The sequence below is a fragment of the Saccopteryx bilineata genome, chromosome 1 (genome assembly GCF_036850765.1).
Source record: "Saccopteryx bilineata isolate mSacBil1 chromosome 1, mSacBil1_pri_phased_curated, whole genome shotgun sequence".
Lineage (NCBI taxonomy): Eukaryota > Metazoa > Chordata > Mammalia > Chiroptera > Emballonuridae > Saccopteryx > Saccopteryx bilineata.
In genome coordinates, this window is record NC_089490.1 from 407,246,076 (window position 1) to 407,261,261 (window position 15,186).

At 61.6% G+C, this 15,186-nt stretch overlaps 1 protein-coding gene and 1 non-coding gene across 3 annotated transcripts in view; one reads left to right on the forward strand and one right to left on the reverse strand.

Annotated features, from left to right (window-relative positions):
- Positions 1-15,186, reverse strand: part of AP2A2 (adaptor related protein complex 2 subunit alpha 2) — a 74,133-nt gene that overhangs the window by 12,481 nt on the left and 46,466 nt on the right. The window contains exons 6-14 of one of the 2 annotated variants that reach the window (XM_066252404.1): positions 12,740-12,841; positions 11,466-11,574; positions 9,714-9,861; positions 7,731-7,899; positions 5,979-6,116; positions 3,646-3,828; positions 3,159-3,256; positions 2,590-2,821; positions 2,343-2,510 (exon numbers count right to left, since the gene is read on the reverse strand). In XM_066252404.1, the coding sequence (XP_066108501.1) occupies positions 2,343-2,510; positions 2,590-2,821; positions 3,159-3,256; positions 3,646-3,828; positions 5,979-6,116; positions 7,731-7,899; positions 9,714-9,861; positions 11,466-11,574; positions 12,740-12,841 (1,347 nt within the window). Of the gene's footprint in view, positions 1-2,342; positions 2,511-2,589; positions 2,822-3,158; positions 3,257-3,645; positions 3,829-5,978; positions 6,117-7,730; positions 7,900-9,713; positions 9,865-11,465; positions 11,575-12,739; positions 12,842-15,186 lie in introns of both variants that reach the window. The other variant, XM_066252403.1, reaches the window with a different exon arrangement.
- Positions 9,073-9,148, forward strand: TRNAG-ACC (transfer RNA glycine (anticodon ACC)). The gene has a single exon. It is a non-coding gene; the product is annotated as a tRNA-Gly (tRNA).

The window sequence follows — 15,186 nt, forward strand, 5'->3', positions numbered from 1 at the left end:
TGCCCAGGAAGAGGGCCTTCCTCCCACCCCCTCCACCCCCATGCTCCTAACGGAATGTTCAACCTTGTCACAGTTCTGTTTTCAAAGTGGAGCTCACTGCTGAGCATCAGAGCCTGGGTCCCAGGCCTGCCACATCCTGACATGAGCGGCACTGTGGCCGAAATGCCTCGCATACGCCTGTGCACGTCTCAGAACTCACCGAGTAGGAAAGAACCGAGCAGCTGCCAAGATGGAGGACAGAGCCCGTTCCCTGTGCCCGCCCCGAGGTGCCCTGCTCGGAGGACAGAGCCCGCTCCCTGTGCCCGCCCCGAGGCGCCCTGCTCGGAGGCCAGAGCCCGTTCCCTGTGCCCGCCCCGAGGTGCCCTGCTCGGAGGACAGAGCCCGCTCCCTGCGCCCGCCCTGAGGCGCCCTGCTCGGAGGACAGAGCCCGTTTCCTGTGCCCGCCCCGAGGCGCCCTGCTCGGAGGTCAGAGCCCGTTCCCTGTGCCCGCCCCGAGGCGCCCTGCTCGGAGGTCAGAGCCCGCTCCCTGTGCCCGCCCCGAGGCGCCCTGCTCGGAGGACAGAGCCCGTTCCCTGTGCCCGCCCCGAGGCGCCCTGCTCGGAGGACAGAGCCCGTTCCCTGTGCCCGCCCCGAGGCGCCCTGCTCGGAGGACAGAGCCCGTTCCCTGTGCCCGCCCCGAGGCGCCCTGCTCGGAGGACAGAGCCCGTTCCCTGTGCCCGCCTCGAGGCGCCCTGCTCGGAGGTCAGAGCCCGCTCCCTGTGCCCACCCCGAGGCGCCCTGCTCACGGTCATTGCTGCTGGACCGAGAGGCGGCCCCGGCAGCCCCAGCGCAGACCAGCCGGCACAGGCCCCGGATGGCAGTGAGGGAGGGGTCCTGCACTGCTCCGCCCCCATATGCCCCCACCCCAACAGTGAGTCCTCATTCAGACAGACCTCTGTGCAGGGCAGGGCAGCCGCTGTCTCTACGGCAGACCTGGCCGTGTAACGCCAGCACCAGCTCATGAGCAAACCCGTGTGGGAACCACCCTCAGAAATCATGTCCCTTTAGAACCCAATCTGTCAACGTCCCTGGCGGTGGGTGGGTGCCGCTGGGACCTCTCCACAGGCAGCGTCCACACCGGGGGGCGGACAGCCCCACGCTGCCTCAGGCTCAGGCTCGCTCCGCGCCCACGGGCGAGGTCGAAGGCACGGTTTGAAAAGCAAGTCTTGTTGAAGGGGAGGACCACCTGGAGACAGCATGCATTTATCACTCACTCCAAAACCAACTCGTCCTGAGATTCAAAGGCCCGGCCAGAGAGCGGCCTCAGCAGGGGCCGCGCAGAGAGCCAGCCTGAAGGGGCGCCTCTGGGGAGAAGGCCGCAGGCCGGGGGGGGGGGGGGCCTGACCACGAGGTCTGGACACAGGGCCGCGCGTCCTGGCCCGAGGGGAGGACACAGTCTGCACAGCACACCAGTGGAGGGGCCGGCCGAGGGACCCTGCCCAGGGGCATCCTGGCCCGAGGGGAGGACACAGTCTGCACAGCACACCAGTGGAGGGGCCGGCCGAGGGACCCTGCCCAGGGGCGCCTGGGCTTGGACATCAGCGCACTTTGACAAGCAGCCCACACGTCACCTCTGAAGCTCGTCCTCACAAAGGCCACCTGATAATGGGAAGTGGCATTATTCCCGTCACTGGACCAGCACCGTGGAAGGGAAACAGAGCGTGGGCAAGCAGAAAGCCTGCGGTCTCGGGCAGCTGGCTGCCATCGAGGGGACTAACACAGGGCAGAGCTGGTGTGCCCCCTCTCCGGGAGCTCCCAGTCCAGCTGGGGACAGCAAGGACACCTGTAACACTCAACGTGGCACCTCCACCTGGCCAACATCAGAGGGCACACTTTGGTGTACTTGTGAGTATTCCCCCTACGTCCTCCGTGGCAGGGAGGCGTGCTTCAGTCTAATCCACGCATGAAAACCCCCAAGTACAGCACAAGGTGGGTCCCCCTCAAACCAGTAAGAGCACCCAGACAGGCCTCCCACCACAGCAATCCCGCAAAAGAGGGGAGTGACCCCATTTATGAATCAATTCGAGATAAGGAGGACTGGGCGTTGAACGGGACTGCAGACAACAGGGTGCGAGGTCCGAAGGACAGACGGGCGCCTCGGGACGAGGCCGGGCTCGGGGCCCCCACCTGGCTCTCGGCACACACTTTCCCCAGCAGATAAAGGCTCCGCTGGCCCTGAGCCTCGGGGACCAGGCAGGGCGGGGGCGGCAGGGAGGGACCCACCGGGGACCAGGCAGGACGGGGGCGTCAGGGAGGGACCCACCGGGGACCAGGCAGGGTGCGGGCGGCAGGGAGGGACCCACCGTGGCGCTGGCTGGGGCCGGCTCAGGGCCCCCGTTGAGGTCGGCGCCCCGCTCGCGCCTGCCCTCCTCCAGGCCGGCCACTGTGCTCGGGCCCTTCTTCCTCTTGAGCTTGGCCAGGATGGACGACTCCCGCTCTGGGAATGGGGGCATCTCTTCCAGGACGGTGGCCTGCAGGGAAGAGGCGGTCAGTGCGGGGCACGGCCCCGGTGCCCAGGCCGGCGCGGGCGGGCGGCGCCCCAGGAAGTACCAGGATGTCGGTGCTGGCGACGGCGCTGAGCCGCAAGTACTCCACGGCGCGCTGCTGCAGCTCCACGTCGGCGTTCCGCAGCTGGCTGTCGCTGCGCAGCACGTCCTGGATGGTGGGCTTCACCTCCGGGAACAGGTTCACGAACTTGATGTAGGTGGACAGCAGCAGGGCCCGGGTGGGCACGCTGCACAGGTGGAACTTGGAGTGCAGCAGGTGGAACTGCACCAGCGGGCTGGGGGGGGACGGCAGAGGGCGGGGCGTCACCTCCGCCCCCGGCCCCCTCGGCCCCGCCCCGGCCCCGCCCCCAGCCCCGCCCAGGGAGCTCGTGCTCCAGCTGCACACGGCGGGCATGCCTCCTCGGGGGACAGAGTGACCACACCCACACTGCACTCTCAACCTGGACCCCTGCTTTCTGCACAGCTTGCAGGACATGGAGCCACCAGTCCGAGTGGAGGTGGCCTCGCTCCGGGCTGTCCCGGCGGCCACATCAGACCACCCACCAGCACGAGAACCAGCAGGTGCAGCCCCGCCCCAGAGCAGATGCTCCCTGACCCCCGGGGGTGTCTCACCTGGACCTGGGGTCTCCAGCTATCAGGTTCCCAAACTCGCCCAGGATGTAGCCGCCCACTTTGACCAGGTTCTCGTGGCACGCTGGGGCCTGCAGGGCCTGCAGAAGGCGTGGGGATGTGCCCGAGTGCAGTGGCGCAGGAAGGCCTCCCAGTGTCAGCCCCCCCTCCTGCCCCCCCCCCCCACAGCAGAGGAGCCCCAGAGGCAGAGGCGTGCCCAAACTGCCTCCTAACGAGAGCCCTGCTCCCCAAAACTGACGGTCAGGCCCCGGGCAGGCAGCAGAGGCCCCACGGGCTCTCATGCACAGGGAGGCAAGCCCAAGGCACCAGCTCTGTGCCCTGCAGTCAGGTGGCCTCTAGAGAACCGACTGTCCCACCCCCGGTCAGTGATGTGGAGACCGGGGTCAGAGGGCTGAGGGCCCAGCAGAGGGGCAGCAGGAGATGGAAGGGCAGGGAGCCATCCCCGGGCCCACCCCGGGGCGGTGGGTACCTCGAACACCGTCTTGGCGGCGTAACCCTGCACATCGTCCCGGTTGATGACAATCTGAATGACACGGTACCACACCTCCTCGCTCACGTAGTCGCCCGCGATCCGGATCAGGTTCAGGATGGTGTCCACATACCACGTGTAGTCCACGGCGTACTTCTCCGCCAAAATGGCGACTTTCAGCACCTAGAGGAGGCGGCCGCTCAGCGCAGGAGCCCACAGCCCCTCACGGCAGGGTGTCCACACAGGGCTTCAGAACTGAACCCACGCGGCCGAGCGCAGCACCAGGACACTCCCACAGGGTCTCAGAGGAGCCCCGTCAGTCTAAGGTTTGCAGATCTGACTGAGGGGAGCCGCACACCCTCCAGCACCAGACACGACAAGACACCCCTAGGAACACGCAGCAGAGAGCAGGTGTAGCTCCAGGAGCGTGAGGGCCGACCTGACCAAGACAGGCCTGACCCGCCCCTCTGCCCCCGGCACACGGGGCAACTGTGTCCCCCTGAACAGCACCAGCACCCAAACCAGACCAGGTACCGGTGAGCTGCCTGCCCTCACAGGGTCCCTGCCACCCTCCCTCCCCACGGTGCCCAGACCTCTGCTGGTGCCTGGACCACGTCCACTTGCTCCACCCTCCTCCTCGGCCTCCGCACAACTCTCCACATGACCCAGAGCATCATTCCAGACCACACGCCACATCAGCACCTCGGCTCACCCGCGGCCAGGCCACGCCCTCGGGCCCTCGGGCCCTCGGACGACACCGGCCCGCAGTGCTCAGCCGCCTCCCACCCCAGCGGCTGCCGTGCCTTCGTCCTCGCCCGCCAACTCTCTGCCGTGTCCTGCAGAAGCCCCATCCCCACAGCGGGACCTCCCAGAGGCCCCCCAGGACCAGGCCTGCCTCACCCGCCTCGGCCACCTCACAAGCAGGTCTCCTGTCCTGCCCACGCCCTGTCCTCCCCGCGCACAGAAAGGCTCCCTGTGGGCAGGCCCGTGTGTGTCCTGGGCACGGCTGCTCCCGGGCACCTGGCTGACGGAAGGACGGGGCACTCACCAGGGGCCGGGAGTGTCTGCTTCACTCCTCACGTGACAAAACTGAAAACGGCACTCATTTAAAGGACACAAGAGCTGACACAGAGCTGACTGACACTCGAGACCTGGAGAGACCGTCACACACAAGAGCACACCCGTCTCTGCTCATGACACCCCACAGCAATAACCGCAGTCCTTGCGCCAGCCCTGTGCCCACAGGTGTCCACACCAGACCCCCGCCACAGCCCACACTGAACACCTCTCTGCCCACGTGCCTCTTCCGGGAGCCTCCTGCCCAAAGCCAGGGCCCGGCCCCGTGCTCCCCAACACGCCCTCGCCCCTCTTCCTCTGTGGCCCTCTTCTCCATCTGGTGGCCAGCTCAGCTCAGCGTCCCTACGTCTGAGAGGCCCGCCCAGCCCTCCCGCTGCAGGGCAGCCTGAGCCGGCCCTCACTGAGCACGGCCACTCAGCACTGGAAGGCGAGACCCAGCAGCCCGGCCACAGCCACTCTCTGAGTGACTCAGACCACACTGAGCGCCTGACCTCGCAAGCCACGAACATGCAGAAGCACCAGCCCGGAGCCAGTCGCTCAGCCAGCCCTGACGCGGACACGCGCTCCCCAGAGCTCCCGAGGAGGCCGCAGCTGCACTCTGATGCCAGAAATGCAGGTAATAAACACGTTTCCAGGACGGGGAGGCTGGGAGCCCTGCCAGCTCCTCTGTACAGGCTGACACTGGGCCCGAGAGGCCCTGGGGAGGCAGGGCCAGACCTGGACCACACAGCACCGGCCTCCTCTCTGCTGGGCACATGCTCCGGCGCCCCCTGCCCTCAGGCTGGGGCACGACGCCTTTCACACAGTGAGCAGTTCGCTGGGTATGTGCACCCTCCTTGCAGACGACACAGCAGCACTGGACGCTAAGATGGCCATGCAATCAACAGGGCTCAGGCTCTTTCATGGACAGACCACAGCGATGTCAGGAGAACACGCTAAGCAAGAAGTATTAACTCAAAGCTCCAAAATTACAGTCCTTCCCACAGGAATCTGAATTCAGATTGACCTCAGTCGCAGCTCACTGAAGCCTCGCTGGACCCGGAACAGTGGAAGTCCTTCCCTGAGGGCGAGGGAAGTGCCAGAAACCTCACCAGAGGGAGGCTCAGAGACAAACGCTAAAGCAAAGAAAGCTTCCACCCAGCGCCCAGCAGGCTCTCAGCAAAGGGGTGGAACAGAGCCCGAACCAGAAGGAGGCACTATGCTGAGAGTCACAAGCGTCTGGCGCTGGTGACAACACAAAGGCCAGCGGAACTCACAATCTCTTCTCGAATGGAGTAGTCGGCCGTCTCCAAGTAGCTCAGCATCTCAGCCACAATCTGCTGGGCGTTGCTGCGGTCACACATGGCGTAGAGGAGGTCCACGGCCCGCTGGCGCACACTCACATCCCGCTCCGTCTGTGGGAGCAAGGCCCAGAGTGAGAGCCTGGACCGACCCCGGGCTGGGTGGACAGACCCCGGGCTGGGTGGACCGACCCCGGGCTGGGTGGACAGACCCCGGGCTGGGTGGACCGACCCCGGGCTGGGTGGACCGACCCCGGGCTGGGTGGACCGACCCCGGGCTGGGTGGACAGACCCCGGGCTGGGTGGACCGACCCCGGGCTGGGTGGACAGACCCCGGGCTGGGTGGACCGACCCCGGGCTGGGTGGACCGACCCCGGGCTGCGTGGACCGACCCCGGGCTGGGTGGACAGACCCCGGGCTGGGTGGACAGACCCCACAGTGGTCCTGACACTCCCTGAGCTCTGCTCTCCTCACTCACCATCTGAACCCAGGGACCCCCCAGGCTATGGTCCAGCAGAGCCCCCCAGCCCTGCACAGCCCAGAATCAAGCTCCGTCTCCTAGGGGACGGGCCAGAGGTCACAGCCTGGCACATTCCGCGTTGCCTAGGCGCTTGGCTGGGGGTGGCTCTGGGCCCCGCCCCAGGCCTGCACATCAGTGTCTCAGCACAAGAAGACCTGAGGGGCACAGGTTCTGGGTCGAGAATGAGCAAAGGCAGGGCTGGCTGGTGAGCCCAGTGCTGATGGAGCACAGCCCTGACCCTGGGCCTGGAGGGGCCCAGGACAGCACGAGGCTCACTCAGAACCCAGTGAGCCTCCTGTTCAAATTGTGCAAAAAACATGTTAAATTCGTGCAAACACGAAGCGACAGAGCTGGACCTGCTCTGACTCTAAGCCTGGGCTGGAACGCAGGCCCAGCAGCCCCCTAACACTCGGTAACAGCTGGCAGCACCCGGATCCCTAACCCTCGCTGAGAGCTGGCAGCACCCCGGGTCCCTAACACTCGCTGACAGCTGGCAGCACCCGGATCCCTAACACTAGCTAACGGCTGGCAGCTCCCCGGATCCCTAACCCTCGCTGACGGCTGGCAGCACCCGGATCCCTAACACTAGCTAACGGCTGGCAGCACCCAAGATCCCTAACACTCGCTGACAGCCGGCAGCACCTGGATCCCTAACACTCGCTGACAGCCGGCAGCACCTGGATCCCTAACACTAGCTAACGGCTGGCAGCACCCGGATCCCTAACGCTCGCTGACAGCCGGCAGCACCCGGATCCCTAACCCTCACTGACAGCTGGCAGCACCCCGGGTCCCTAACGCTCGCTGATGGCTGGTAGCATCCCGGACGCTGCTGCGTCTGCCGACAGGACAGGCAGCCTCACCTCGGCTCTTCCAAGTCCAGAATTTCAATTCCCTGAAAAACGTGAATTTTCTTTTGCAAAAGGTGAGTTTTGTTGGAGACAAGATATTTTATATTCCTACCAAAAACGTTTTTTCTGTTGATTCCAAGGTTTGTTGCGAGTCTGGCGCGTGTAAGACGCAGGGTCAGTTGCTGCGCGTTACAGTGGTCCTGCCCCAGGCCGAGGACAGAAGCGCCCGGGACACCATGTCGTGGGCGCCCAGGGGAGTCGTGAGCTCCTCCCGGGAGACCCTGCGGCTCTGCCAGTGACGCCGGTGACGGGAGCACCCCCCTCCCAGCCGGGGAACGTCCGTCCCGGAAGGACACTTGCCTTCAGGGCGTTGATGACCGTCTCGATGTGCGTCTTGACGGCCTCGTGGGAGAACTCGGAGCTGGCCAGCGTGCACATGCTCTCCAGGGCCAGGTAGCGCAGGTTGGTCTCCCGGTGCTGCAGGAACTGGCCCAGCTGGTTGCAGGCGCGGACGAGCAGGTTTGGCTCGCTGCGGGGACGGAGAAGTGGGTGAGCAGGGCCCACGTGCCCGTCAGCATGGCAGGCAGCAATGCCATGCCGTGTTCACGGTCACCACGCTGCTGAGGTGGAGACGACCGGGGCCTCCCAAGACGTAAAAGCCTGAACTGTAAACATCAGGTCAGTTTGACGTCCCCCTGGTAGTGACCACAGAGAAAGACACTCTCAGAACTCCACCAACTCCAAAGAGCTGCTGGAAACAGAGGCGCCTTCCCAAGCCCAGCGAGGGCTGCAGCCCTGTCCCGAGCACATGGTGGAGACTCAGGGCTCCTGTCAGGCTGTGGCCAGGAATGGGTCTCGGCCAGAGGTCACCAGCCCGGAAAACGCTCAGGTGGAGCCCCGACAGTGAGAGGACTCCGCGGGTAAACGTGAGAGGGGCTGGTGAGCACTTCCGCACCAAGGACTGAAATCTTAGATCTCCGCCCACTGCTTCTGGCTCGTGATGCTGCTGCTCTTCAAACACGTTTAATAAAGACACGAAGGCTTCCTCTCGCACGGAAAGTGGCGTCTGCAGTGTAGGCCAGACTGTGTGTGTCTCAGGGAAGTGCGTGTGAAGGAGCGTGTGGGGGAAGCGGCGGTGAGCAGGCCTGCACGGCCCGGGTGCTCCCTGCTCCGCGCAGGGGTCCGAGCACAGCACCGAGAACGCGGCACCACGCACCAGGCCGCGTGCAGGGAGCCCAGCTGTGGTGCTGCGCAGACGGCCAGGCAGGAAGCGCTCCCACTGTCCGGCACCTGTCCCGTCTCTGTGCTGCACTGACCACCCGGTCATCCCCGCTCTCCCCGGAGTGGCCTGAGACAGCAGGGAGGCTGCTCTGCCCACAGGACAGTGAGCGAGACCCACACAGACAGGCGCCCGCCCAGCAGCAGTGTGTGGTCAGGAGGGACAGCAGAGGCCCTGGGGGGCCGAGAAGAGAGCTGTACAAGGGCAGCAGCTCACGCCAGTGCCGGTGGAGGGGCCCCGGTCTCACACTCCCAAAATGTTCTTGGTTAACCTATCTTATTAGCCGTAGCATTCCTAACCCTATTAGAACGCAAAGTGCTGGGATATATACAACTACAAAAAGGCCCCAACGTCGTCGGACCCTACGGCTTACTTCAGCCAATCGCAGATGCAGTAAAACTATTTATTAAAGAACCCCTCCGGGCCCTGGCCAGTTGGCTCAGCGGTAGAGCGTCGGCCTACCGTGCTGAGGACCCGGGTTCGATTCCCGGCCAGGGCACATAGGAGAAGCGCCCATTTGCTTCTCCACCCCTCCGCCGCGCTTTCCTCTCTGTCTCTCTCTTCCCCTCCCGCAGCCGAGGCTCCATTGGAGCAAAGATGGCCCGGGCGCTGGGGATGGCTCTGTGGCCTCTGCCTCAGGCGCTAGAGTGGCTCTGGTCGCAATATGGCGACGCCCAGGATGGGCAGAGCATCGCCCCCTGGGGGGCAGAGCACCGCCCCTGGTGGGCGTGCCGGGTGGATCCCGGTCCGGCGCATGCGGGAGTCTGTCTGACTGTCTCTCCCTGTTTCCAGCTTCAGAAAAATTAAAAAAAAAAAAAAAAAAAAAAAAAAGAACCCCTCCGACCCCTCACATCATCCATCTCAATATTCATTACTGCCCCCATCCTGGCCCTAACACTAGCCCTAAGCATATGGATTCCCCTCCCCACACCCTAGCCCCTCATCAACATAAACCTAGGCATCCTATGTATACTAGCCATACCCAGCCTAGCTGTATGTGCCATCCTGTGATCAGGCTGGGCCTCGAACTCAAAATGTGAGTGGCCAGAGGGCTGCCGACGCACCTGTCATGGTGGATGATGAGGCTGATGGCCTCGAAGAGCACGGCGTTCTTGGCGTTGGAGTGCTGCACCTTCTTGGACTTGGGCGGCTCCTGGGCCTTGTTCAGGATCGTCTCCAGGCACTCGGTCAGGCGGCCTCGCACGGCAGGGTCTTCTGGGCGGGACAGAACGCCGTCAGGCCAGCTCCCCCACGGCCCACCCTGCCCCTCCCAGCTGCACCCCTCGGTCCAGCCTCTCCAGTCTTCTCAAACTGGGGAGAAATGGTGGCTGTTCACACTGCACAGCCATTGAAAAGAAGACGCCTCAGAGCCAGGGTAACGACACAGACGTTTTAATGACACGCCACTTTTACGGAGACACAGATCACACGTGAAGGGAAAATAAAATCTCAGACACACGGACAAAACACAAGATACACAAAAGTTTTAGGAAAAAAGGGCAAAACGTTTTTCTCCATGTGCAATTACCAATAGGAATAAAGGAAAAGTCACAAGAAACAATAAAAAGGAAAAAATTTAATATCTACTCAAACCAGAAGAAACAATGGACCAAAAAAGAATAAGAAAGCAGTAAAAATACCAGAACGTCAGAAACAACTATGGAACATGTCCACAAAAACCGTCAGGGTGCTGGGAAGACAGCCGTGTGCGAGCAGACGGCACCCCTGTGCCTCGTGAGCCGGAGGCAGAGCAGGGTCCCCGAGGACCCCCAAGAGACCGGGACCCAGAGGCTGGAGGGTGAGGAGGGTGGAGGTCCCCACCACAGCACAGCAGGGACGGCCGAGAAAGACCCCGCTCCAGCCTGAGAGGAGGAGGTGGCGGAATTCACAGCGTGGGCAAGCGGGGAGGGTGGGTCTGAGTCTGTGACCCCAGATCAGGAGGAGAGGAGGAGGAGGGTCACACTTGGTGTAAGAGATACTTAGTATAGAAGGTACTTGAAATTAACAAACACCCTGCACAAAGACAAATTAGATTCAAATGAAAAGGTTACAACAACAACGCAATCTTTGTAGAAGAAACTGGGGGTATCTGACAAAATTTTCATGTTCACCCTTCAACCAGGAAATTCTGTTTCTAAATACCTGTGGTGCTCATCAAACCAGTAACATTTTAGAATGAAACATGAACACAAAAATATCCTGTGTACATGGTTACAGTTACACAGATTATTAACAATTTAGGATACAAAATTTCTAATGGTTTCAAGTTTTATTTTAAAAGATTGCTTCAAAAACCTGCACAGATCCCATACTATATATATAAAAGCAGAAACAGGCCCTGGCTGGTTGGCTCAGCAGTAGAGCGTCAGCCCAGCGTATGGAAGTCCCAGGTTCGATTCCCAGCCAGGGCACACAGGAGAAGCGCCCATCTGCTTCTCCACCCCTCACCCTCTCCTTCCTCTCTGTCTCTCTCTTCCCCTCTCGCAGCCAAGGCTCCATTGGAGCAAAGTTGGCCCAGGCGCTGAGGACGGTTCCATGGCCTCTGCCTCAGAAGCTAGAATGGCTCTGGTTGCAACAGAGTGATGCCCCAGATGGGCAGAGCATCACCCCCTGGTGGGCATGCCCGGTGGATCCCGATCGGGCGTATGTGGGAGTCTGTCTGTCTCCCTGCTTCCCTCATGGCGGGGGGGGGGGGCAGAAATAACCACAGACAGTAACAACACTGCCAACTTCCCAGGTCAGTGAGGGCCACAAAGGGAACAGGAAAGACCTGGCGTGGGGCTGCCTCCTGTCTGAGCCTGGGTGCTCCGCCGTACCTGGGGGTGGGTAGCACTGCAGCAGCCTCAGAAGCTTGACTGACAGCCAGGGAGCCGGGACAAAATAGTAAGTGTAGTCCTGCAGGTCTGTGGACGCAGACGTCACAATCTGTAAAACAGCACAGGTGTGAGGGGCTGCGGGCCGGGGCCCAGGCGCGGCCTCTACTGCAGGGACCCACACAACGCCACACTGGTTCTGGGGCCACAGGTCACGTGCTAAGAGCATTTGAAAGGCTCCTCTGTACTTGCGAGGTGCGGGCAGGCTGCTCCAGGCCCCCACGGGGAGCTGTCCACCACGGCTCGGGCTGCTGCTGCTGTGTGACCAAAGCCCCCTGCCTTGCGGGACACCCGCGCCAACCCTGCTGAGTCCCAGCACAGAATTCCACAACACCCACGGCCTTGGTCTCTCCCTTGTGGACCAGAAAGTGAGCAAGACACAAAAGGGAGGTCTCTGGTCCCTCAGAAGCGAGAGGCTGGTGTCCTGACCCCAGCCTCGCGTCCCCACGGCCCCCAAGTGTACCCCGCTGCCATGAGCTTGCCGGGGCCAGAGGGCGCCTCCTTCCCTCACGATTCCAACCCAGGCCCCAGCAGGGCAGACCCGCCACCAGCCTCCTCTTTCAGAACACACGACTGTCCCCACTCAGCTCGGTGCCTCCCCACCTCCAGCGTCAGGGGGCTCCCAGTAGCTTCTCCCTACAAAGCTCCCCAGTGTGACAATGTAAGTCACAAGTGAGCACGTTCAGAAAAGTGGGTGTGCCATATTTGTGCAAATTCTACATGGCATCAAAAGTGCGTGAAAAGCACAATAGACAAATATGATCATTTCACAATGTTGACCAAAACAAGTCAAACACAAGAAACTAAACGCTGCGTGACCATTCGCACCAAGTCCAGACCACAAGAGGCCAGCGACAGGTTCCGAGCGCTCAGGAAGCAAAGGGAGGGACAGTGAGGGCGGGGCCCGCGGTGGTGAGGGCGGAGCCCGAGCAGTGAGGGCGAGGCCCGTGGAGGTGAGGGCGGAGCACCCCAGCCTAACAAGGTGGGGGGCTGGAAGCTGGACTGGTCGGTTCAGGGCACCTTCCCACACAAGTGGGACCTTTCTCAACTGACTCAGATTGAAAGAAAGGCTAACCAATAACTAATCAAGTTTTGCTCTTGAATTTATAAACTGTGCCAAATATCCTGCATTCTAAAAAGGAAATGAATATATTCATTACATAAGATAACTGAGACCCAAGCCCACTCTGAGTCCCGCCCCCCATCCACAGACTCACTCTGCTCAACCTGGAGACGGCCAGAGACACGGAGGTTTTGAACTCTTCCGGGTTCTTCTGTGCTAAGGTGGTGATGAGACTCGTGGCGGCAGTCACCACACCCTGGGAGAAAGACACACCATAACCTGCGTCTGGATTCCAGTCAAAATACCTGAGACTCAGCTCTCAGTTTAAACCCAGTCTTCAGATGAGGCTTGAAGCTCAGAGTGGCCACCTGGCAGCCCCCAGGCCCCCAGGCCGACTCCGATTGGCCCACCATGCTTTTAGAGATGAAGACAGCACTGCAGGCGGCTTTCTCGATCCAGATTCTCCTGCAGACACACAGCCGCTACCCCGGTCTCCACTCCCCCAGCCCCCTGTCCGCCCCGTCGCCTGTCTGGCCCATGGACATCTGTGCCTGCCGCCCCCGTCCCCACCGCCCCGTTACCATCAGCCCATGAGGACTGTGGGGTGAGCTATTATCTTTAGACTCACTTTAATCTTTGCAACCCAAAAGTGAGGTTGTAGAAGAACAACTGAAAAACACTTTCCAGCCCTTTAGAAAAGTGCCCCAGGCCGTGTCTCTGCCACCGGGTCAGCCCCTAAAACATCATGCCCAATGGGACTCTCTCCTTGCCACGACCATACAGCACAAGTTGTTCCCAATAACTCATGGCTTTTGCAGGAAATATTAAATAGTTTTCTCACAAATTAGGGGGGAAAAAAGACAAAATGAGCCCTGGCCAGTTGGCTCAGCAGTAGAGCGTTGGCCTGGCGTGTGGAAGTCCCGGGTTCGATTCCCGGCCAGGGCACATAGGAGAAGCGCCCATCTGCTTCTCCACCCCTCCCCCTCTCCTTCCTCTCTGTCTCTCTCTTCCCCTCCCGCAGCCAAGGCTCCATTGGAGCAAAGATGGCCCGGGCACTGAGGATGGCTCCTTGGCCTCTGCCCCAGGCGCTAGAGTGGCTCTGGTTACAACAGAGTGACGCCCCAGATGGGCAGAGCATCGCCCCCTGGTGGGCAAGCCGGGTGGATCCTGGTCGGGCGCATGTGGGAGTCTGTCTCTGCCTCCCGCTTCTCACTTCAGAAAAAAATATAAAATTTTAAAAAGACAAAATGAACAACACTTCTTCATGGTGAAGGTGCAAACAAAGTCAGCAGGAAACTCCCCTGGGACCAGGTGCTCCCACGGCCCCCTACCATCACTCCAGGGGCAGAGCCACAGCCTCATCAGAGCCTCGCTGCACTGGTCCCTCCCCTTCCCATGGAACGTGAACTGCACGGGACAGACAGCTCTCACAGGCCTGACTGTCCATCCTTGGTGGACAGAGTAAGTAACAAAGACTCCACAAGCCAGACAGCTTTAACAAGCTCAGTATTCACAGCACACAGGTTCCACCAGGGCAGAGAGCCGCTGACCGGCTGTGCTGGAGCCTGGGCTGGCCCACCAGGTCTCCACTAAATGAGCAATGGGCCAGCAGAGTCAGCTGGAGCTCAAGGGGCCACTGGGCACGGGTTCTGGCTCTCCCTGCAGGTGTCTCTGTAGGAAGGGCAGTGTGGGGAGAAGGCTAGAGCCCAGGACACATGCCAGCCAGCCTGCTCCATGGCAGTGACCACGTAAGGGCATAGAGGGTGCCCCGTCGCCCACACAGACCCCCGGGCTCCTCCGGGCTGGGCGGGGACGTTCACGGGAGGGCAGCCGGCAGCCGTAGGGATGCAGAGGCTCCCTGACAAGGCAGCAGTGATGACCTGTGCCAGCCAGGAATCCATAAGCTTGACGACAGCGTCCGTACAGAGCACCTCGCCCAAAGGAAGCCATGCAGCCTGCCCTGAGCCCCACCGGCCTTCTGCCTCCTTCATGCAGCACCTGCACTCTGGGGCAGCGGGGGGCCCCAGGCCCAGCTCTGAGCCTTCAGCACCTCCTAGTTCAAGCCTTGATCTCTGTGAAGCTATTCGATCTCTGAGCCTCAGTTTTCTCATCCGCAAAGCTGGGAAAAGCCCCACTGCCTCATAGGGTCCCACCTGAGGAGCAACGTGTGACCTGAAGCCTCCCGGCCTCCAGAATTGCTTCCTGCACCCACAGGTGCAGTCAGTCTGACCCTGCGTGCCCCAGCATGCCCCAGGGTGCGTGGCTGGCACATGAAGCGCACGCCCAGGCCTCCTGTCCGGGCCCAGCCCTCTCCCAACAACTCTGTCTGCAGACACCCAGCTCCATTCTGAGGAAGCGCTGCCCGTCTGGACACACACCCTCCCAGTGAGCCTGGAGTAACATCGGGACAGCCCAATGGGGTCAGACTGTGTGGGGCAGTCACACAGAGCAAGCTCACCTCTGAACCTCCATGTAAATATCATTTTATACTTAATTTAACTTGATTATTTTTATTGATTGATTTTAGTGGGAAAGGAAGGGGGAGAGAAAGAAGAATATCGATCTGCTCCTGTACGTGCCCTGGCCGGGATCGAACCAGCA